Raw genomic sequence first — 24,625 nt, 5'->3', positions numbered from 1 at the left:
CTGGCAACCAGGAAAATGGAGAAGAGGCGGGTCCAGCCATGTCAGTCAATACAAAGCAGACAGAAAGATGTTGAGTGGAAGCAGAGCAGCCAGATGTTCACTGCTGTTGAGCTTCAGTCACAGAGTCGTGGTTTCTACAAGCCTCAGATGTTCCAATTATAACTTTAAAACTGCAAACCGAATCTCCACCTCAGGGAAATGCTACAAAAATACAACGATCATTCACAAATTTACAAGCCATCTTTATGTTAACTGTATGGTTTTCTGGTCTGTTGCTTCGTATAATTGGTTTTAATCATGCTTTGAACCCTGCAGGTTTTAATTTCATAAAATAAGACATCTGAGGAGTCTAGTAGTAGAATCAGAATTGGCTTTATTCTCATTGCACCAGCGTCCCGGAGCATAGACATGTGTCTACTGTAATGAGTTAAGTTGAACAGAGCGATGCAACTGGAAGTTGGATGAAATTTGATCATTTTAAGGTATGATGCTGCTGAAAGTCTTTTAGTGAAGAATTCCTTTCATATTCCTATCAGAGCCACTTTGGTGCAATAATAGCAGGAATAAGTGAGCCATTTTCTTGAGGTTCTTCAGCTCTCGGGGGGGCAGGTGTGTAGTGAGGTTAAAGGGAGCAGATACAGCACACCTGATATCTGAGTGAATCACGTGCTGCAGCTGAGGACACAGACATGACGAGCAGCAGCCACAGAGGAAGGAAGGTCAACACCAGTGTGTGTTGACAAAAAGAAGGAATGTTAAGAACGAATGAAATCTTGGACTAGACATGAAGAAGTTTTAGCAGATTCAGAGAAAAGGAGTGAAGAGTAGATGGAGGATTTTACAAACAAACAAAAGGTCATGAGTTGGTGCAGCCTGCAGAGGGCCCTCTGCAACAATCCAGTATTGATCATCTCAAATGGACTACTGCAGTCCTTACACACACGTACTGCAACATTAGCGTGGAGGGTGGCTCTATCCTTTCATTACAGTAAAAACCAGATCCCAGCCTGTGTTCAATGGAAAAGATCATCATTTATTATTAATCAATGCTGCTCTAGGTCAGAGGGAAGACCTGAAAGGCGCCCAAAAGAAAATATCTTCTAATGTACAAATACCTTTTTATACATTAATCTAAATTAAAAGATATTAAATAACTAAACCAAATTCACTAAATAATTTGTTACGATAAACGTTTAAGGGCATTTTTCCTGCCGATTCTTTAATTTTTCTCTCATTTTAACAACAGATGAACTGTTTTATTTTTCCATCGTTGTTTTGGTGCTCTGAGTGGCAAAAATCTGCCTCCAAACCCAGTCAAGACGACCGTGTACAATTTCCAATGAAAAAACAGCCAGGGGTCTCATTTATCAAACATTGTGTAGAATCCTTACTAAAACCGTACTTAAGCTCAGCAAAAAAAATGTACTTACGCCAAGTAGGTTTGTGACCTATCAAACATGGAGTAACGCACAGCTGCACGTAATCTGCGCTTCATAAATCGGAGACTGCAACAGCCGGCTTATGTGTATGCATGAGATCCACAAGGCACTTTGCATTGACTATTTATGGCAGTAAGTGGGCGTGGTGAGGGCGGGATGTGACTAAAATGCAGCTGAGAACCATTCTCGTTAGTTGCGTGCAGCTGTGCGTTACACCGAAGGCCCCTTGTGAGTTTGAGTTTGACACCCCTGATCTAAATGCACAGCTCCTGTCCTAATGGTCATTTAAACACATACCACCTCTGTTCTTGTTGAAAACACACACACACACACACGCACGCACACACGCTAAAGGAAGCCTGTGTTCCTGAGTGCATTAGAGAGCTGATTTAAGATTTATTCATGACTAATGGCCACTCTGAATCAGCTACTAAGGGCCTTGGCAGCATGCTCCGACACAAGCCTGGGGCACATAAACACACACTCACACAGAAAACGTCCATAATAGAATACAAATTAGTGCTTATTGAGAGAGAGGGACACAAGAAGGACTGAGATAATTACAGCCTAAGTGAGCAGAGGTGTGTGTGTGTGTGTGTGTGTGTGTATTCTTTTGCTCAGGTGTGTGAGCTTTGGCATGGAGCTTGTAAATGTCCGCATCGCTGTGTACCAACATGACTTTGCTTCTAATCAAAGTAGTTCTTCTTTCTGTGAATTAAGAAGAATGATGAGCTATTGATCAGACGTGTTTTTCTGCTGATGACTGAGAAGAAAGTGAATAGAAGCAGACACGCAGTAATAAACAATTAGGAAACACAGGCACACAATCTAATCTCTGTGTGAGCGAGCCTATCCTGGGCTCAGGTGGTGGGGGTCAGTCGGTGCTGAAATCCCACCAGAACCATCAAAACACTCAAACTCCTTTACGGTGAGGTAATAACGGCAGAAGATAAACTACAGCTAAAGTATTCTGATCAGGTAATTAAAACAAACCAATTAGTTGTCTAATCTGAGCGGAGAATCATGGGCTTAACCAGATTATACAGCCTCCCTCCTTCATGATAATAGGGCACCAGATCAGTGGTGAGGATGGGCATGTTTTGTTTTTTAAACCCAAATACATTCATTTATAAATGTATAACAGTGATTTTGCATCTGCAGCAGGAACAACCCTCTCCTCCAGTGTCTGTCTGATGCTGCCCTCTGTTGTTAGAACAAATGAAGTGCGGACATTTCTTTAGGATGACTGAACACTGAACTGCATTACTTCAACAGAAGGGTCTCGATTCTCTGATCAGATTTCTCCAGTTTTAGCATCACTTCATCAGCTCCCTGAGTCAGAATCAAATTTAAAACTTTCCTTTAAACTCTTGAAGCTCTGAACAAACACACTCTCTTATATTAGAGATGTTCTTGTTCCAGATGTTTCCAGCAGAACGCTCGGCTCTCAGACCACTAGTTTGTTTCCCGGAGGTTCTGAAAGAGGAACGGGAGGCAGATCTTTCAGTTCTCAGGCTCCTTCCACTCTTGTAGAACCGGCTTTCCTTTCATGAGGGGGACACCCAGCTTTTGTATGAATCTTCTGGGGTTAGCATGGGTAATCCTGGCTCATCCCTTTAGCTATGCTGCTGAGACTGCAGGAGATACTGGCCACATTCCCTCTCTCTGCTGGTGAAACGTTCTTTACTCTTACCTGTTGCTGCTGTCATTAGCTCTGTTCTGTTTGACAGTTGGTCCTCTCCTCTAAGACCTCGGACAGCTGAGGCAGAAGGGTCTTTCTGAGCCTGGTTCTGGTTCTGCTGGCTTCTTCTGGGTAAAGGGAAATTCATACTGCACAGGTTCCTTTACTAAGGGAAAGTTTGACTAAGTGTCAGATGAATTAGCCTGAATCTGGATCTGATCTGATTTAGATTTGTTGCTTTGTATAAAGCCAAAACATTTTTATTTTTTGCTATTTTGAGTAAAATATAAACTTCTTTAAACTGAATTAATTTATATTCAAAATCAATGTTTGTTTTTGTATCAAACCATATTAGCAAAGGGAAATAAAAAAAATCCCCCAAAAGGCTCAGATCTAAGGAGGATAAAAGGTCTTCTCCATTAATGAGTGTCCTGCTTCACGCCTCCTCACTGAAGTGTAGGCACTGGTCCTTTCATTCATCACAGTGAGTCTGATTTACTGGAAATACCCAACCAAGTGTTTACAAATGTAAAAATGCTGCATGGTGGCGTAGTGGTTAGCACTGTTGCCTCGCAGCAAGAAGGTCGCAGGTTCGAAACTCGGCCGCGGCCTTTCTGCGTGGAGTTGCGTGTTCTCCCCATGCATGCGTGGGTTTCCTCCGTGTACTCCGGTTTCCCCCACAAATCACAACGTGCCCTATAGGTTATAAATTGTAAGTCGCTTTGGATAAAAGCGTCTGCGAAATAAATAAACATAAACATAAATATGTAAATTGTCTCAACTATCTGACAAACTAGAAATTCTGTCACATCTGGATTTTCCTCAGTAATTTATTGATGTATTTTTATATTACTCTGTGTTTTTGTACTTTTGTATCAGTTTTCTTCTCTTTTTTGCTAAAACGGCATTTCATCTCATTTCTAACCTCCATCTGTACCGTTAACAGCCCATGATTGTTTTTTTTTCCTGTTGTTTTCTTTAGAAAATGTTAGATTTGCAAAGAGAATATTTTTATTTGGAACGTGGTTGTGTGGAGTAGACATCGGTTTTCTTTGCAGTAGAAAATAGTCAGATCCATGTTGAAAATAAGAATATTAAGCTAAAAAATAACATCAGGACACATTTAGGGGTGAATTTTGCCAATGATACCAAATAATACTCATTTGACACCTTGTCATTTTTACATTAGACAGTTGTTTATAATGACATTATTTCATTTGTTTAAATTAAAAATGAAACCATTAAAAAGACAATGTGTAGTTTTTACTGTTAATCTCTGAAAATATCCATTGAAACGTTGAAAATGAATGAAATGATTCCCAGTTGTTGAAAACCATTGGCGACTTTGAAACATAAAACCATAAAAATTGGTTCTAAAATACATGGGAGGGGGTCTGAAGATGCTTCTTAATGTCAAGGAACCTCGCCTCGATGCCTTGGTCTCTCCCTGGTTGCCTAGGAAATTTGTCATCAGGGACCACCAAGGTGTGTTCTAATGTTCATGTTCCACCGAGGCGTCTGTCCTCTGTTTGTTAGCCGTTTAGCAAGCTGAGCAAGGGTACATGGGAGGTGCCTTGTTGTCTTATCTCGGTCAAAAATTTCTCAGAATCCAACACGGTATTTTCTAAAAGATGTCGGATCAGGGGCAAATTTCCTGTTTAAATGTAAGCCAACTAATTGTAGCTATCGGGCTGATATGCAGGCAACTCGGACTGAGACAGGAAAAGACAAGCTAGTTGACAAAGCTAGCTCGGCTCTGAGCTGCCCACTGGATTCAGTTGAGGAGACGTGTGAAAGGAGGATGCTGAGGAAGATCGCCACCATCTTAAAAACCCTTCCCACCCACTGCGTTCCACTGTGGAGACCATGGGCAGCTTCTTCAGAGGCAGACTGAGACATCCAAGATGAAAAACAGAACGCTACCGTAGGTCATTCATCCCTTCTGCAGTAAGAGTAGAACTCCTCAGTTTAAGCTGTACTGGTATTATAATTTTACACAATAACACCAATGCAATAATAGTATGGGTATAACACCTGTGAAATACCAGATTTAAACTGAATGCTTGTGTCTCTTACAGTATACTGCATAGTTCTGGAACCCAAGTTTTTCATTTTTTACTTGTGTTTTTAGTTGTTACAATAATAGCTTACTGCCTATATGTATATACATGTACCTTTGTACCTTTGTTATCATTTTTCTTCCATTTATTCTCTTTAGTGTTGGTGCTGCTGTAACAAGTGAAGTTCGCCACTGTGGGATCAATAAAGTCTATTCTATTCTATGTTAAATGGTTTCTTAGACCCAAGGCAGTTATCTGGTTGGTTAGTTGTTTAGTAGTTGCAGCTTTGCTGGCTAGCACGTACCAACTCGATTATATATTTAAATTAACCAAAATACACACAATTAAGAAAAAGGCTTGTTATACATTTAAACTGAAACTTATACGTATAAATTATAACTTTACCTCAAGTGACAAGTTGCGGTCACGTGAGGTAAAGTCTGTTCTATTTAACCAGTTTCTTTGACCAAGGAGCTAGTGTCCTCGTAAGCAAGGCGTCTGGCCTACCAAGGCATGATAATAAATTATAATGACCCACACTCGTATAGCACCTCTCAGAGGACTCCGGAGCACTTTACACTACAGTGTGTCATTCATCCATCCACACACACTGATGGTGATGTGCTACAACGTAGCTACAGCTGCCCTGGGGCGCACTGACAGAGGCGAGGCTGACCAACACCGGCACCATTAGTCCCTCCGACCACCACCAGCAGGCAAGGTGATTAAGTGTCTTGCCCAAGGACACAACAGCAGAATTCTCTTGTCTGGAGCCGGGATTGAACCTGCCACCTTCTGATAGCCGGATTTTTGACCCTAATAGCCATCTGTTGGTGAGGTCTTATTCACACACAAAAGTACCGCTTGCTTGCAATGATTTAGGCATGTACTGAAAATACACATGGTCAGTTTAAATGTCAGACAAGACAAAAATAAGTAAATATAGTTTTTAAGGTTCCTTCAGTTTCTTATAAAAATCTTTAAAGGTGTCTTAAAAAACCAGATTTCCTGCTTTCAAATAAATTCTCTAAACATCTTCTAAAGCATCCCAAATGTTAATGGAAGACTTATTCTTAATGGCATTATACTTGCTGTTGCATATGTTAATGTTCAGTTCTGTTAGGCTCAATAACATTATTTATAAAACAAAACTAAAACAGAAAAACATTCTCAAGTGTGTTTGGAGACAGGAGGAGACGACTCCTGGTGCCTGCCTTCACCGAGGCTCCTACCCTGGTTCCTCTGGTCAGGGTGCCGTTGGGTCTGTCGGGCCGATCCTCGTCAGACAGCCGCCCGCTGCCGAAGCTGTCCATGGAGTGACAGGAGATGGTGTGGCAGAGCTCCTCAAAGGAGTAGTCTCTGTCGCGGCACTTTTTGACGTCATGGAGCAGCTTGGACAGCTCACTGGTGACAGCTTCATCTGGACAGAGTGATGAAGAGATGGACATGCTTAATAAAAACTTTATTTATTTATTTTAGGTTCTGTGGGAAATAAAACAAAACTCATCTCATGTTCCTAAAAATGAGCTTGTTGCTATGTTACGCTTAAACCACAGGGGGCAGTGCTGCACTGGGTAAATAAATGGTTTTGCAGAGCAACAGCAATGTTTTTGTCCTCTAGGAGCCTCTGCCCATTTATGGTTTTACACAGAAATGTTTTATCAAATAAAGAAGAGATCTTCAAGGCTAAATGAGGAATAAGTTATGTGCATTAAATTATTTCTCTAAGCTGAATATATCATATATGTTCCTTGTTTTAAGGATTAAAGCTTTTCTTCTGCCTTTGCTTCTCATCTTCCATTTCAAATAGCAAGGCTTGAGGAGGCTGATTTAATTTGGCGTGGGCATGTTTCCTCATGTACTAGCATGAATTCTGATGCCTTTAGTGACCAATTGTGATTTCCTGTTCATGACACATCATATTTATTTGAACTGGTTTACTTTCATATCACCTCCCATTAATTAAAACAACAAAAAAAACACCTGTTTATCGGGTCAATCTGCTTTCTAGAGTTCATTTTATATATCTTAATAAAAATAACCTCCAAACTAAAATACTTATAAATAATAAGGTTTCTTTATTAAAAATCTAAACATATCTAACCCCTAAATGTCACAAAATAATACAAATTTAGCAATAATTGAAAGGCAGTTTTTGAAGTTTGTCACATACAGCTCTCCACTGCTCCAGAGAGACGCACGGGGAACAATCTTCTTCTTCAACTGCGTTCAGATGTTTGTTTTGTTTGCGTGTGAACTCACTCTTGTGTCTGAGTGAAGGAGAGGCAGCAGGTGAGGGGATGGAGGTCCGTGGTGCAGGAACAGGACACTTGCGGACGGGTTCTTCTACAATACTCTGCTGCTCCATCTCATCCATCAGATACTCTATAGAGACAGGAAGTTCATGAAAATCGGGAACAAATAAAATGTTTAAGAGAAAATGTGATGAGGAGGTTCAACATGGGGAGAGAGAGGGAGATAGCATTTCAAAGGCATTCTCCTAGATCAATGTAATAGCACAACCATCAGCATGGTAAGCAGCTTGAACCGCATTCAGCTCTTTTGCTGCACACAAAATCCATTCACAGCTTCTACTAATAGGCTGTGTGTGTGTGTGTGTGTGTGTGTGTGTGTGCGTGCGTGCGTGCGTGCGTGCGTGCGTGCGTGCGTGCGTGCGTGTGTGTGTGTGTGTGTGTGTTGCAGTTCCACCCTCATCCACTAGGCAGTGGCGGGCCCGCTCCAGAAAACTTTTTCTGCAGGTGCTATGAAGGAGCTAGTCTTTTTATTGAGGGTGCTATGAAGGAAGTGGCCATGTGTACCTATTGTTCTCTAAAACACCTTCAACACTAACAGATACACATGCGTGCACAACACCTCAACAACACCTGAAACAATCATTAATAAACATCATAAACATGAACAATCGCTGACTTTTCCATGAAATCATAAACACATACAGCCACACAGAAAACTATCTATAGTGTTGCAAGGTAAGCTAACGCTAGTGTTAGCATTTCCAGCGGCAAAACCCTCGACTGCTGCGGCGGTTGAGGGTTGACTCTCTTCATCCAGATCCGTAGGTTTTTGTGGGTCTGAGATCAATTCCAAAGATTCATTCGTTCTTGACTGAACCCGTGGAAATTTGGGCAACAACGGATCCATTTTACCACTAGCTCTACCTTTCACTCGTTCGCAGGCGGAAAATGAGGCCAAAGGTTAACATAAATTTCCTGTGTGGTTTAAGTTTTTACTATCTATATGATAATTTACTGATTATTTTTGTTTTGTATGTTAAATATTATCACATCCACACGTTAAATTAAAATTAAATTGTAAAAAAAATTTAAAATCTAATTTTTACTTGGGGGTGCAGATCCCCCCCCCCCCCCCCCTGCATGGAACAGGCTGCAGGAAAACTGGAAAATAACAGAGTTTATCTCCTAGAATACATTTAAAAACAAACTGAGAACCCTGAGATGGATTCCCCGTGTTGTGCCTTCTGTAATTTTGTACATAACATGTATGTGTAACTGAAACATTCGTAACTGTAACTTGTGCCGCCTCTTGGCCAGGACTCTCTTGAAAGTGAGGTTTTTAATCTCAATGGGACATTCCTGGTTAACCCTCTCAGGCTCAAAATAAGTTTTGATAAAAGGACGAACAACTAGGTCCTTCAGGGGTATTTCTGAGTTAAAAAATATTCATGAAATACGTACGTGGAGTAGCCAGGTAGGTAGGTTTTAACGTTGCAAATTTGCAACGCCTGCCTCCAGAGGGTTAAATAAAAAATAAATAAATAAAAATACCAAACCAGTTGCTGCTGGGCAGAGAAATACTGAACCAATCATTTAAACAGAAGGACTAATTTTGCTCCTTAAATCAAAGGATGATTTGTCCATAACGAGGTTCCAGCAGCCACCAGAAAACCCACAGAGCTGGTAGCGTTCACTAAATGACAGGTCTTCTGCATGTTTGGGTCCTTTTCCATCTCCTCTCCTACAGGAAATTACATGCAGCTGATCTTTTCACCAAGTCACAGATGTGCCTTTTCTCTCTCTCTCTTCCTCTAATGCAGCCACAGTCAGTCTCCTACTTGTGCTGAAGCCTCAACATCGTTCCATCTCTGGCTTTGTCGGACTAGATCCGAATGCCCACCATCCCTGATGGATCTGGCATTAACTCTGAACTTTCAAAAATGTTAAGAACCCATCTGAAAACAGCTTCTAGCAACACCAATGTAGATGCTTCAGTGCCAGTGTGCTCGAATGCACCGTGCATGAGCTCATCGGTAAACCAAAACAAGCCTCAGGTGCACGGACATTCATTTATGCCACAAGGTGTTTTAAACATTAGGAAAACATTTTCAATAACTACAGAAATTTTAATACACATTTTATACAATGCTGTGATCAATAATTAGATTCAAATCTATGTTTTTCTTGGTTTAACTTTTAACTGAGACCCATCTGTTCGATTCCCAAGTCCCTGTTCCTGCTTCTATCTTTATCTCGAGAGTTAAAACTGATCTGCAGTTAATTTAGGCTTTGACATATTCCCCTCATCCAGAAAGCCTTCGTCTCCCTCTCTTTAAATTAACAGTGACTCCACGTCCGATGTACACCCGGAGACTACACAATGAAAGATAAGGCGGGCTTCCAAGCCAAAGATTACAGCATTTAAACTGACACTGACTTCAGAAGTTGTAATTTTTGGGCACCCGGGGACTGAGGAGAAAATTCACACTATCAATCACTGGTCAAACACAAAACACACGGCTGTGCTGTGAGAGCAAAAACAGGCATTTTAATGAAAGTCAACTTATTTTGTCTGACTCAGGCGTAAGTTCGGGTTCTAACTATTTAAATTTCGTATAATCATGAGATGAACTTTAAGTAGTGCCACGAATGGTTTTGTGTTCATGGAATTATTTTTAAGTATAGCCGTGGCCAAAGTTTAGAGGATGACACAAACATGTAATGACAGTAGTTCCCGCAATGACCGACAGCAGCAGCATCTTACCAACTAGTGGTTCAATGCGCTAGATCAGGGATTCCCAAAGTGTGGTGCGCGCACCCCTGGGGGTGCGCGAGCTGCCGCTAGGGGGTGCGCGAGGTGAAAAGTGTAATGGCTGCGGAGCTCAGAGAAGTCTGTCATATGTCACCATTATTGTAGAAACTCATTTGTGGGTGGGCCAAAGAAAAAGTAAGTGGGCACAATAAATGTAAGTGAAAACAAGTATATTTTTGCGCGCGCGCGCGTGTCCTCCACATGTGCCATAGCTTCATAATAACAATGCGCCGAGCTTTAGCACTCTGGCCTGCGCACGCCAATATGTTCCGTCGCGCGCGCGCGCGTCCTCCGCATGTGCCCCGGCTTCATAATAACAATGCGCCGAGCTTCAGCACTCTGGCCTGCGCACGCCGATATGTTCCGTCGCGCGCGCGTGTCCTCCGCATGTGCCCTAGCTTCATAATAACAATGCGCCGAGCTTCAGCACTCTGGCCTGCGCACGCCGATATGTTCCGTCGCGCGCGCGCGTGTCCTCCGCATGTGCCCTAGCTTCATAATAACAATGCATCGAGCTTCAGCACTCTTGATAATTTTTAACGGTGTTGGAGAAATCTGAAGGTGGTGAGTCATTCTGGCAGATTGTAATCAACACCCTGTCTCATGCAGGTGTTCTGACGTTGTAAACCTCACACACAGAACATTGTGGATGTAACAAAATAACAAGAAATGATTCCCATTGTTATTAACAGCGCGCTGAAGATCTGAAGTTCAGAGTGCGTCTGTCAGAGGTCAGACGTGTTCCGGCTGAACTACGGCTCACGGGTGCACAAGTGAGCACATCTGGGCTGGGCAGAAGTAATTTTACAACATTGGTTTTAATAGCGCGAGACGCGGTGACTTGAGCGGCTGTGCCGCGCGCGCACACACACACACACACGCACACAGATTCAATAAGCGCACACGCTGCTTTAACTCCGGCGCGCAGTCAGACTGAAGGCAGAAATGAACGCTGCCTCCACCGTGATAACTTTTAAGAGGTTATTTTTCATTCAAGGTCAAATTAAGATATTAGCTTCTGGGATGAGTCGGGTCCGCTCCAGCCAGTGACTCCTCATGAACCTGACCACATCTCATGTTACTGCAGCATTTGTTGTTCCAGTCGGTGTGGCAGCGGATCGCAGATTCAGCCACACCATAAAACAGCAATAAGTCGGTCTGAGGCAAAAGTGAACCTCATGGCTATATCTTGTCCCCTTTTGACATTATACTACGCACAAGTAGGTGATCAGCTCAGGTTTACGCAGAACAGAAGGAAGGAGAGCGCTCTGGCCTCACAGGTTAAACGTTCCTATTTTAAGAAAACCGTTAAATTGCATTGTTTATGTGCTACCTGGGCACTCTAAATATCTATTTAAAATGAAATCAAAGGAAATTGTAATGGTATCGAATGTTTATTAATTACTATTTAAAAAATGAACGTGATGGGGAATTTTTTTAACCCTGTCTGTTTAGCTTGACATCTGATATTATATATATATATATATATATATATATATATATATATATATATATATATATATATATATACATATATATATATATACATATATATATATATATATATATACATAGAGAGAGAGAGAGAGAGAGAGAGAGAGAGAGAGAGAGAGAGAGAGAGAGAGAGAGAGAGAGAGAGAGAGAGAGAGAGAGAGACATGCCCCGATGTGGGGGCGGGAGGGGGTGGGGGGTGGGGGGGGGTGCGTCGACATGGTCGGGACATAGAAGGGGGTGCGCGGCTAAATAAGTTTGGGAACCACTGCGCTAGATCCATGGAGCTGGAGAAATGGCACCAAATGAAAATGTAGTGAGCAAGCACAAAAAGAAATGTCAAATCAAGAGTGTAGCAGAAAGCCCCATTTCATATTCTCTGATTAACTTTCGTTAGATTCACACAAAGAAGAACATAACCATTTTCACACAAAGCTTTTCTTTCTCTCACACTTAGCAGCAAAAAGGGGAAACTTGAAAGTGGCCTGCAGCTTTTCAGCATTCTGGTTAACTCCTACGATTCTCTCCCAGGGTCGTAAATTGCACCAATTTGACTGGTCTCCCTTCTGTACCAACCGGAGAAGCAGGACGATATCAGAAACTGGTCGGTTTTACATCAGCCCGTCAAGACTGACCTTTACTCAAGATGGGGGTAGTTGTAAAACTTCTCTGAGGTCCTTCTGGAAGCTTCAGACTTGAGCCTTTATAAAACCTTGTATTTCTGTTTAACTACAATCAAAGAAGGTGTTTTAGGTTGTTTACCCTTAAAATTTTGAGGTGCTCAAAGTAAATGTTTAAACTCTTACCAGTTACAAACCTAAATGCTTGTTTGTGTTCCTCTTTCATGTTAAACATCTGCCATTTTTGTTTCTCCAGTTAAAATTCATGCTAACGGTAAAACTGTCCAGTTTTAAGACATGAATTTAGTTCTTTCCTGTTTAAAGTAATACTTTTGATGCCTCATCTGGATAAGTTTGGTGAATTGTGATATGAACGCTTCACTGTTGGAAAGATTGAGTTATTTGAAAGAGCCATAGTGCCATCCAGTGGTTAATGAGTGAAATACATGTGGGCGTGACCAAGGAAGGTTATAAAGGCCAGAGTTCAAACCTCGTGACAGCAGAAAAAAGAACAAAGGATGCCTTAAGCACAAATCCTTGCGGGGCTTTTCCATCTCGCCTAGCAGCGCCGTGGCTCTCAAAGTTTTCAGGTCATTGTAGCTCTAAAAAGTTACGGTAGAACATAGAAGCATACAAACTCCTACGTCAAACCGGAAGTTGGCTTGTTCCGTTAAAGTTTTCACCATAAGAGTTCAAACTAATTTGGAGCAGTTTTCAATCCGGCATCGTTTTTTAATCGGGACCCTTGCTCTGAATTCTACATTTCGGTGCAGCTGAAGGAACCTAAAGTCAAGCTACGGTAGAGGAACGCATCATCCTTCACTCCACAGACGTCCGTTGACCAATCCAGGGAGCCATAATCAAGGACTCCAAGGCTGCCTCAGCCCTTTGGCTACCCTCTGGCGACGAGGAAAACAGGTCTGTGCATCATTTCATTTGGCTGACTTTTATGCTAAGCCCGTTTAGTGAATTCGGAGTTAAACTTTTATGGCATGTTTTATTTTGATCCAAATTCACGTTAGCTCTCAAGGTTTATCCTCGTTTTTCTGCTGTCACCAAATCTCATTTGCATACACACACACATGAACAAACCTCCTTTTGCACCCATACTAACACACAAACACACCCACATCACATAAACTCACTTTAGAAATTATTCCCAATTCTACTATATTCTTGTGTGTCACCAAATTTCCACTTTTATTACAGATCAGTTATTTCATATCACTGCCATAAAGCTTTGGGTCTAACCATTTTCTTAATTCCAGGCATGAAACTTGTCAATACATTTGTGAAATGTATTAACTGATGTTTGTAATGAACTCACAAAACGTAAATAACGCCTGATCATTTCTAACAACCTCAAGAATAGTCAGCGCATTCTGGTAAGAATTCATCCTTTAGATTAATTTGGGGTGTTAACTTTGAGACTGATTACATTGAGAAGATAGATATTAAATCCAATGGTCCAGTTCCATAAAATTGGTGGTTCCCCGATCAATTAATTTAAGATTATAAACAACTAAACAAGCTAAATCTACACCACATTTGAAATATAAATATAAATCTATATTTATCGCTACAGGAGTGTGCTTCATTTGAAAGTGGGCGTGTTGAAAAAAACACAGAAAAACGTTGTGGTCACAAACATCCCAGCTGCTGCTGATCATGAGACAGAAGAGGATAATTCTGTCTGGATGTGGACTCACTAATCCTGTTTTACACAAATAAAGAAAGAAGGTTTTTTACATACATTTGTCATCATGCAGTACCTGATTGTTTATGAAGCACACCGGGGGTGGGGGGTGAGGGAGCGAGTGACAGGATGCTGCGTAATTTAGAGCATGGATTTTTGTTAATCAATTAATTAGTAATTAAATATTATGAAGGGCATTTTTTTTAATGAAAGGGAATACCATTGTGACAAAAAGAAACCCCATTAAGACGTTTCTACCCTCTACATTACAGCCGCAACTGCGCCGGCCACATGATCAACGGCTAAAACACGTATATTCATTTGGTTTTATGTGAAAATAAAATTAATAACACTCAAAGTTTCTGACTATTTATAGAAAAAACCATCCTCCTCTCTGCACAGGAAGACTTCAATAACTTTGTCACAGAGCTGTTTTAGTTCCATCAGTAAGTCCTCTTCTATGGCCATGGAGGCCAAGGCTCGCCTCTGGCTGAGAAAAACTAGCTAGAGATGGTGTTGGGCCTACTCTCCAGATGATGACCAGCTTCTCTGGAAAAGTCCGTCTTGAAAATGGAACTGAAATAATTCTGAGACCAATTCTATTTCTTCTCCGATAGCCGTCCATGCAGTTTGCTATCTGTTGACAAGTGACTGATGGGCTTTCAGGATCTGCTCTGGAGTGGTTCTCCTCTCATCTTTGTGAGCGCTTCTTTTCTGTGGCTGTCTCCAAGTTTAGGTCCTCCACCACCTCCCTTACCCATGGTGTCCCACAAGGTTCTGTGCTGGGGCCTCTGCTCTTCCTCCTCTATCTGCTTCCTCTTCAGCACATCCTGAGCTTCTTCAAAGAAATCTCCTACCATCTTTATGCAGATGACATCCAACTGTACATCTCCTTTAAGCCCCATGAGATGTCTAAGCTGCAGCTGTTACACACCTGCTTAGAACCTGGATGGTGGGAGCTTTCTACAGCTGAATGAAGATACTGTAAGACTGAAATCCTCATCTGTGCCCCAGACAAGCTGGTTCCCAAAGTCAGAGACTCTCTTGGTCAGCTTGCTTCTCACACCAAACCTTCTGTCAGGAATCTTGGCGTGACCTTTGACCCAGCTCTCACCCTGGATTCTCATGTCAGTTCTCTTGTTTGCTCCTCCTTCTTCCATCTCAGGAACATTGCTAAGCTGAGTCCCATTCTGTCCCGCTCTGAACTTGAGACTGTTCTCCACACCTTCATCTCCTCACGCTTAAGACTACTGCAACTCTCTTTTCACGTGTCTGAGCAGAACCTCCCTGAACCGTCTACAGGTGGTTCAGAATGCCTGTGCTCGGCTTCTGACCAAGTCCTCCAAACACACCCACATCACCCCACTTCTCCTCCAGCTTCACTGGCTGCCAGTCAACTTCAGGGTTCATTTCAAGATCCTGGTTCTGGTCTATAGGGCCTTACATGGACAAGCACCATCTTACATTGGTGATCTTCTTAGTCCCGACACCCCCAGCAGGTCCCTGAGGTCCAGTGATCAAAGCCTACTGGTTGTGCAGCACACCAGGCTAAAGACCAAAGGTGATAGATCATCTGCTGCTGTGGCCCCCAGACTCTGGAACTCTCTCCCCCTGAGCCTGAGATCAGTGGACTCAGTGGTCTCCTTTAAAAAGCAGCTGAAGACTCACTTGTTCAAGCTGACTTTTGTATGACCTTCTTCACCACTCTCTCTTTATTCTGCTCTCCCCACCTATTCCACCTTCCTCAGGATCCACTGATTTCCCTCTTTCCTATTCACTCTCTCTCTTTCTTAACATTTTTTAAATCACAATTGCCTATTTTTGCTCATTTTAAACATATTTTGAAACATTATCTAAATTCTTTTTTCTATTTTTACACTTTTTGTTATTGTGAAGCGCCTCGTGATTTTTATCTTGCGAGGTGCTATAGAAATGATATTTTCTTCTTCTTCTTCAAGTGACTGATGATAATGTTGGTGGATGTCTGGTGACGAGTTTTACCCAAAATACACTTGGAGATGATTTTGGAGATCCATAAGTAAATTAGCAGGTCAGGGTGATCAAGAAGTCTAGCTCTGCCCTGGGCTGTCCTCTGGACTCCGTACGGGAGGTGGGGGACCAGAGGGTCCTGGCAAAACTCAGATCAGCTGGACCACGAGTCCCCCCCCCACCCCCCACCCCCCGCAGGATGCCGTGTCTGCTCTTGAGAGCAGCTTCAGTGACAGACTGGTCCACCGTCGCTGTGTGAAGGAGAGATACCGCAGGACTTTCCTTCCTGCCGCTGTTAGACTACAATGGACACTGCTAATATGAAACCCATACATCTGTACATACCACTAAAAAGGTCATCACCGTTCAAGACTTGCATTGTTTACTCCTACCATCATTACTATGTGAAATAATGATCCTAACTCACATTTCTACTAATGTGTGATAGCTTTTGTGTGCTACTGCTGCTATTCTACTGTACTTGAGCTGTTGCAATTTCCCCATTGAGGGACAAATAAAGGTATTCTTTTCTTATCTTATTCTTAATTTTCAATGAAACCCTTTGAAACTTGTGAAATATTAGAATTTTTATTTCAGTAAACCATTAAAACATCTAAAAAAGGATCTGAAATACCTTTTGAGAAGCAATAATTATATCACAATCAAATATGTGTCAATATAAACAGTGACTTGGTGAAGATAGTTTCATTTATATAACGTATTTAGATCTAAATGTTAAATTGTTTTTATACCGACGAGAATGTTTATATAACATTTGGACATAAAAAATGTATTTTTCACCATTAATTATATTGAAAAACTTATTCAAGGTAAAACAAAATGAATGATGAATGACCTGCACTCGTATAGCAACTTTCAGAGTCAGAGGACTCCAAAGCGCTTTGCATTATAGTAATAGTAGTAGTAGTATCTTTTCACATTCACACACTAATGGTGATGCCCTGGGACACAATGACAGAAGCGAGGCTGCCAAACCACTGGTCCCTCCGACCACCACCAGCAGGCAAAGAGAATTAAGTGCCTTGCCCTAACCTCTTACTGTAGCTGTTGTCCTATAGATCCAAACCAGCTGAATCCAGTGAGACAACAGAAAGGATTGGAAACTGAGATTAAATATCACAGCTCATGTTTCCAGATAATCTGCACAAACACACTATTGTTCCTAAGAAAAAAAAAACTCCTAACAAACATTTCGTATCACATTGATCTTCAAGGGTCATGCTGTCTAACATGCAGCTCAGTGTTAAACTGTCACCTACAGCCAGCCAAGGCCCACCACCAGGAGCCATCTGAACCAGAACGGTTCAGGCGAGATTTAGATCCCAACACCATTTACTCCTGATTGCTACTCCTGCACCACTTGAGCAGGATTTAGTACTTTTAGAGTGTACTACATTCACCACACGTGCATTGTTCTACAAGTGTGATGATGCAATTTCTCAGGTGATCTAAATTTAATGTAACAGAGTTTTTGTCCCACCTTGAATAAGAGCAGTGATCTGCTGGGACTTTGGAGCAGGATGTTCCTTCAAAATCTCCAGCGCCGTTCGTCCCCGACTGTCCCTCAGACTGGCTTCAATCCCTGAAAAACACATGAAATATATAAAGGGTTATGGGTTAAAGACACCAGCTAAGCCTACGCAAAAAAATTATAATAAAAAATAACTAAAAGAAACATCTACTGTACTGTGTTCTTTTTGGTTTGGTTTTATGACAAAAGTTAACTCAAAAAAGCTCTGGTGAGCTTGTTTGAGGTCGTAGAGGTCAGTCATTTCTTTCTTTCTTGAACATGTAAATCAATAGACAAATTAAAGTATTCAAAAAGTATTCAGAAAGATACCCATACACATGTATATATATACACACACACACACATATATATATATATATATATATATATATATATATATATATATATATATATATATATATATGGGTTGGTATATATGGGTTGGGCTGCATGGTGGCGCAGTGGTTAGCACTGTTGCCTCGCAGCACGAAGTTCGCTGGTTCGAAACTCAGCTGTGGCCTTTCTGCGTGGGGTTGCGTGTTCTCCCCATGCATGCGTGGGTTTCCTCCGAGTACTCCGGATTCCCCCACAGATCACAACATGCCCTACAGGTAGAAATTGTAAGTCGCTTTGGATAAAAGCGTCTGCTAAGTGAATAAACATAAACATATATATATATATATGCCCCCCAACACAACATGTTTCATCCTCAATCACACAAAAAAATTACATTTTCTGACCCCCCACCCCCCCACCCCCTTCCAATATTCTTTTTTTTCACAGCTCCCAGTTCACCAACAAAAGACAATTACAATCAAATGCAACACCCTTACAACTTTTCCACCTCCTCCATGTAATTAATAAGTATAATTTTTTTATACTTCTCTTTAAACTTATGCAATGAGGGACTTTGCTTTAGATCCCCACTCAGCTTATTCCAAACTTTTACACCCGTAACAGAAATACAAAATAACTTTAATGTTGTTCTAAAATATGTATGCCTAGTTAAGTTTGTATCTGAAATTATATACATTATCTGGTTTTATGAACAGCATTAATAATTTGTTTGGTAATAATTTCCTATGCACTTTATACATGAACGTCACTGTATATAGTTGAAGTAAATCTTTAAATTTTAGTATTTTTGAACATATAAATAACAGATTAGTGTGTTCTCTAAATTTATCGTTGTGAACGACTCTCAGGGCTCTTTTCTGTATGATAGACAAGGGTACAATAGATGTTTTATAAGTGTTACCCCATACCTCTACACAGTAAATAAGATAGGGATAAATCAATGAATAATAAAGGACATGGAGTGATTTATAATCCAAGTACTATCGAGCTTTATTCATAATGTAGATGCTTCTCGCGACCTTATTATATACATGTTTAATTTGTGGTTTCCAACTTAATTTATTCTCAATTATTATTCCAAGGAACTTATGTTCTGTTACTTGCTCAATTTCACATCCATCTATTTGCAGCTTAACCTCAGTTTTATTAGCCATACCAAACAGCATACATTTTGTGTTTGCTATATTTAATGTATGCTTATTTTCAATAAACCACTCTTTAATGATGCTCATTTCAATTTGGACCATCCTTTCTAAGTTGTTAATATTATCTCCTGCACAGAAAATAGTGGTATCATCGGCAAACAACACAAATGTCAGTGTATTTGTTACATTGCTCAAATCATTAATATATAATAAAAATGGAGGAGAAAGAGGAAGCATCTGGCCTCTCATTGGCTAACAGCACTCGACTACCACTGGCTCTGTTTGCTCTGCAACATTGATGTTTTAGCTCCACAAAAACACAAGCCTGAAGGAATTCTGCTGTTTGGTGGATTTGCTAATGCTAATGGCTAGCTTCTGCTAGCTAAGGTGTTCTTTCACCATTTATTTTCTATCAGACACTAAAGCAGGAGATAGGTGTAGAAGACTGTTTTCATGTTCAACCTGCATGAAAAACTAAGATTATAATCCTAACTAATAAATACAAATTGGTTTCTCAGTGAACCTGGTTTTTAAATAGAACTTTTCTGAATCTCATTGTAGTTTGCTGTATTTGTATATAATCAATCTATCCTTATTGAATGGATACGTACCACAGGATTTTAAGGTTGCTGTAATCAAACCTTTACTTAAGAAGCCTTCTCTGGATCCAGGTGACCCAATGAATTATAGACCAATATCTAACCTTCCATTTTTATCCAAAGTCCTTGAGAAAATAGTGGTCATCCAAGAATGTGAGCTTTTAAACACTAATGATCTGTTTGAGGAATTTCAGTCTGGTTTTAGAGAGTATCACAGCACTGAAACTGCATTAGTGAAAGATATTCTTATGGCCTCAGATAAGAATCTTGTGTCTGTTCTAGTCTTGTTAGATCTCAGTGCTGCCTTTGACACAGTTGATCACAATGTTCTTTTAGAAAGGCTTGAACAGGCTGTAGGGCGAAAAAGAACAGTGCTAGGCTGGTTCAAATCCCACCTGTCTGATAGATTTCATTTTGTAAATGTACATGACAAATCTTCTTCACAAACCAGGGTTACTTGTGGAGTACCACAGATGCTTCCGTCGTCGTCGTAGTCTTCCCCTGCTTATCCAGGTCCAGGTCGCGGGGGCAGCATACCAACTAGGGAGTTCCAGATCGTCCTCTCCCCGGCCTTCTCCACCAGCTCCTCCGGCAGGACCCCAATGCGTTCCCGGACCATATTGGGGATGTATCCTCTCCAACGTGTCCTGGGTCGACCCGGGGGCCTCCTGCCAGCAGGACATGCCCAAAACACCTCCCCAGGGAGGCGTCGTGACCAGATGCCCAAACCACCTCAACTGGCTCCTTTCGATCCGGAGGAGCAGCAGTTATACTCCGAGTCCCTCCCGAATGTCCGATCTCCTCACCCTATCTCTAAGGCTGAGCCCGGCCACCCTACGGAGGAAACTCATTTCGGCTGCTTGTATCTGCGATCTCATTCTTTCGGTCATTACCCAAAGCTCATGACCATAGGTGAGGATTGGGATGTAGATCAACCGATAAATCGAGAGCCTGGCTTTCTGGCTCAGCTCCCTCTTCACCACGACAGATCAGCTCAGCATCCACATCACTGCAGACGCTGAACCAATCCGCCTGTCAATCTCCCAATCCCTCCTACCCTCACTCGTGAACAAGACCCCGAGATACTTAAACTCGTCCACTTGAGGTAGGACCACTCCCCCGACCCGGAGTTGGCAAGCCACCCTTTTCCGGTCGAGAACCATGGTCTCAGATTTGGAGGTGCTGATCCTCATCCCAGCTGCTTCACACTCGGCCGCGAACCTACCCAGCAAGAGCTGAAGGTCAGAGCTGGATGAAGCTAGGAGGACCACATCAACCGCAAAAAGCAGAGATGAGATTCTCCTGCCACCAAACTCGACACACTCCACACCACGGCTACGCCTAGAAATTCTGTCCATAAAGGTAATGAACAGAACCGGTGACAAAGGGCAGCTCTGGCGGAGTCCAACCCTCACTGGGAACAGGTCCGACACTACCGGCTATGCGGAACAAACTCACGCTCCTCTGGTAAAGGGACTGAATGGCCCTTAACAGAAAGCCACCCACCCCATACTCCTGGAGCGTCCCCCACAGGGTGCCCCTGGGGACACGGTCACAAGCTTTATCCAAATCCACAAAACACATGTGGATTGGTTGGGCAAACTCCCATGCCCCCTCCATCACCCTTGCAAGGGTATTGAGCTGGTCCACAGTTCCACGGCCTGGACGAAAACCACATTGCTCCTCCTCTATCTGAGATTCAACTATCGATCTGACCCTCCTCTCCAGTACCTTGGAGTAGACCTTTCCAGGGAGGCTGAGGAGTGTGATCCCCCTATAGTTGGAACACACCCTCAGGTCACCCTTCTTAAAGATGGGGACCACCACCCCGGTCTGCCACTCCACAGGAACTGCCCCCGATGACCACGAAATGTTGCAGAGACGTGTCACAGATGCTTCCAATTGGTAAAATCATTAGACAGCTTGGGATAATCTTCCACTGTTACATTTATGTATTTAGCAGACGCTTTTGTCCAAAGCAACTTACAAGTGATAATTGGCATGTTGCCCTTGAGGCTAACAACAACAGCAACAACAAACAATTTCCAGTCAGTCGTAGGTGGCAGTGAGGCAGCATGATGTCTTAGCTTCCCAACACTGACTGCCTGTTAAATTCAGAATAGATTTTAAGATCATCCTTCTAACATATAAAGCTCTTAATAATCAAGCTCCATCATAAATAAGTGACCTGATTGTTCCATATGTTCCTAACCGAGCACTTCGCTCTCAACTGCAGGTTTACTGGTGGTTCCCAGAATATCTAAAAATAGGATGGGAGGCAGATCTTTTAGCTATCAGGCTCCTCTCCAGTGGAACCAACTCCCAGCTTTAGTCCGTGATGCAGACACCTTGTCTACTTTCAAGAGTAGGCTTAGAACATTTTAATGACACCAGTCTGTGACTTGATGCAATTTGCTGGGTTCCTTATAAAGGAAACTTTTTTCTGATTGGCTTAATGAACTGACCTGAATTGGAATGATTATTATGTGAAGTGACTTGAGACGACTCTTGTCGTGATTTGGCGCTTTATAAATAAACTTGAATATTTATTCAGATTTTTTAAGCTAAGTTAGAAATGGTATTTTGTCATTTCCACTGTGATAATATCATAAACTATATTTTTAAAGGAAAATACTCTTTAGTAAATTAGAGAAGTATGTGGGTTTTTATGAGAATGTGAGTGCGTGATGAAACAAATAAGCTACAATAAATCATAAAACTATCTATTGTCTCAGCTGTGCACATGCATGGTGTTAAATATGCACGTTAATAAATAAACAAGACTATACAGTACAACACTGATCCAGGATGTTCAAAAGAACATGGAACCCCCAAAGAGGAAATCCTGCAGGAAAAAGGAAGTGCTGTTGGAAAGTTGGTGGTAAACAGTATCAAGCATCAAAGTACAACAATGTCCTCATCCTACAGGGTTTTACTCTCACTTTACTAATACTTTATAATGAAATTATACCTATTATTTAGATTCTACCTTAATAAGTACACCTGTTATTTACATTTTTGGTGTAAAGTTTTAGTTCACACTTCTAGGGGTCCCTTTTGGGCTTTTCTAAATAATCAAACAAAAACAAGTTAGGAGACAAGAAAAGGAAACAATAGAAAAAACTTGAGGTCAAGCATTTTTTCAATAGATCTGAAGAAGGCAGAAAATTTACACCTTGAGTAAATTCAACCAACAACCTGGAAAAACCTAACATGTGGAGAATTTCGCTGCAGTTTAGAAAACTAAAGGGGGGGCATGTGAAACAGGTAGAAAAAGATGCAGAGTTGGCTTTTTACTTTTAAGTTGTATTTTTAGACCAACCTGAGTCAAGCAGCAGGCGAACTACATCCATCTTTCCAAACAGGGCAGCTTCATGGAGGGCACTTCCATTCTCAGTCTGCAAAAACAGAAATAACATGCTAGTATTAATATTCCATGACTTTAACAGCTGGAAACGGAACAGATGCATTCTTTACTTTTCTTGCAAATAAGCAGCAATCTGAAAACTATTACACCAGAGTGGAAACGGACTGGTTTCTTTACAGCTTCTCAAATCAGCCTCCAGCCCAGGAATAGGAATTTACGGGTATGATGCAACACAATGAAATCAGCTGAGGAGGAAGTTAGAATGTCACACGTTGGATCAACAAGAACCAGACAGGATTATAACGATGAGGACAAAACCTGAAACGCCTCAACAAGGAAACTGGCAATTAAACGATAACTACATTAGAGTAGACAATTATGTATGTTTAATAAATGCTGGTGTCTGTAGTCACCGTCACCTCAAAAGGTCATGTTCCAGATGGTAGGCAGTAGGGCTGAATAGTGCTCAGTGAGATGGTCTACTAAAAACATGATGAAGCTAACTAACATCAATCAGCTACTGTTGTTATCAGGCAGTGCCAACACAGTCTCGGGCCTTGAACTGTAACTATGAGGATTCATCTACTAATCTGTCAAAGTTCAACAACATCTGGTGGATTATATGAAAAATAAAACTTGGCCAAACTCAATCTTGATTTTTCTGCGGCATGTAAAGACAGAGATTACAGTTCTGATGGCAATAGCTTGATGATTCAATAGCTGCAGCCCAAGTAGCTTCACGTAAAGTGTTAACATGTGATTTAGGTGGACAGTAACCCGATATGAATGTGGAATAAATCTGTAGGAGGGAGGATGTTTCGCGCATGTATGGATGTGTTTGTCTGCTTATCCAGGTGTGGGTCACAAGGACAGCAGCTCGAATAAAGAGGGCCAAACCATCCCCTCCCTGAGGTGTTCCCTGATCAGCCTGGAGATATAATCCTTCCAGCAGGCCCTGGGTCGACCCGGGGCCTCCTGCTGCCCATATCACCTCCCTGGGAGGCGTCCAGGAGGAAGTCTGATCGAATGCCTGAACCACCTAAGCTAGCTCCTCGATGTAGACGAGCAGAAGCTCTCCCCAGATGTCTGAGCTCTTCCCCACATCTCTAAGGCTGAGCTCAGACACCCTACAGAGGAAACTCATTTTAGCCGCTTGTATCCATGATCCTGCTCTTTCAGGCTTTACCCGCTACTCGGGACCATACCTGTGGACTGGGATGAAGATCAACCAGTAAATGGAGAGCCTTGCTTTGCAGCTGAACTCCCTCTAATAACTGCGCTGGTAGAAATTCTGCAAAATTCATGTTTCACAATCTTTAAAATAATTTCAATCTAGCACACTAAAGAGTACAATTTATCACCTTCACAAGCACAACCAAAGTAACGGCTTTTAATGTGCCCTGCTGCAACACACACACACACACACACACACACACACACACACACACACACACACACATACACTTCATGGCTTGCTTCCTGAAAACACTGATGAATAAAAACATCACCAGCCTTAATGAAGACGAATCATCTCAAGGACATCCAAGCCTAATGTACAACGCTGAACCAGAAGGGTCACTGTC

The 24,625-nt window shown here is 41.7% G+C and overlaps 1 protein-coding gene across 3 annotated transcripts in view; it reads right to left on the bottom strand.

Moving 5' to 3' along the window:
- Positions 1-24,625, bottom strand: part of anks1b (ankyrin repeat and sterile alpha motif domain containing 1B) — a 305,040-nt gene that overhangs the window by 156,343 nt on the left and 124,072 nt on the right. For all 3 annotated transcript variants that reach the window (XM_054739750.2, XM_070548583.1, XM_070548587.1), the window contains exons 6-9: positions 22,998-23,073; positions 17,545-17,646; positions 7,443-7,565; positions 6,413-6,600 (exon numbers count right to left, since the gene is read on the bottom strand). In XM_054739750.2, coding sequence (XP_054595725.2) covers positions 6,413-6,600; positions 7,443-7,565; positions 17,545-17,646; positions 22,998-23,073 — 489 coding nt within the window. The remainder of the gene's footprint in view (positions 1-6,412; positions 6,601-7,442; positions 7,566-17,544; positions 17,647-22,997; positions 23,074-24,625) is intronic.

Source organism: Nothobranchius furzeri, chromosome 1, assembly GCF_043380555.1.
Source record: "Nothobranchius furzeri strain GRZ-AD chromosome 1, NfurGRZ-RIMD1, whole genome shotgun sequence".
NCBI lineage: Eukaryota > Metazoa > Chordata > Actinopteri > Cyprinodontiformes > Nothobranchiidae > Nothobranchius > Nothobranchius furzeri.
The sequence above is the reverse complement of the archived record's forward strand: the minus strand, read 5'-3'. Positions and strand labels throughout refer to the sequence as shown.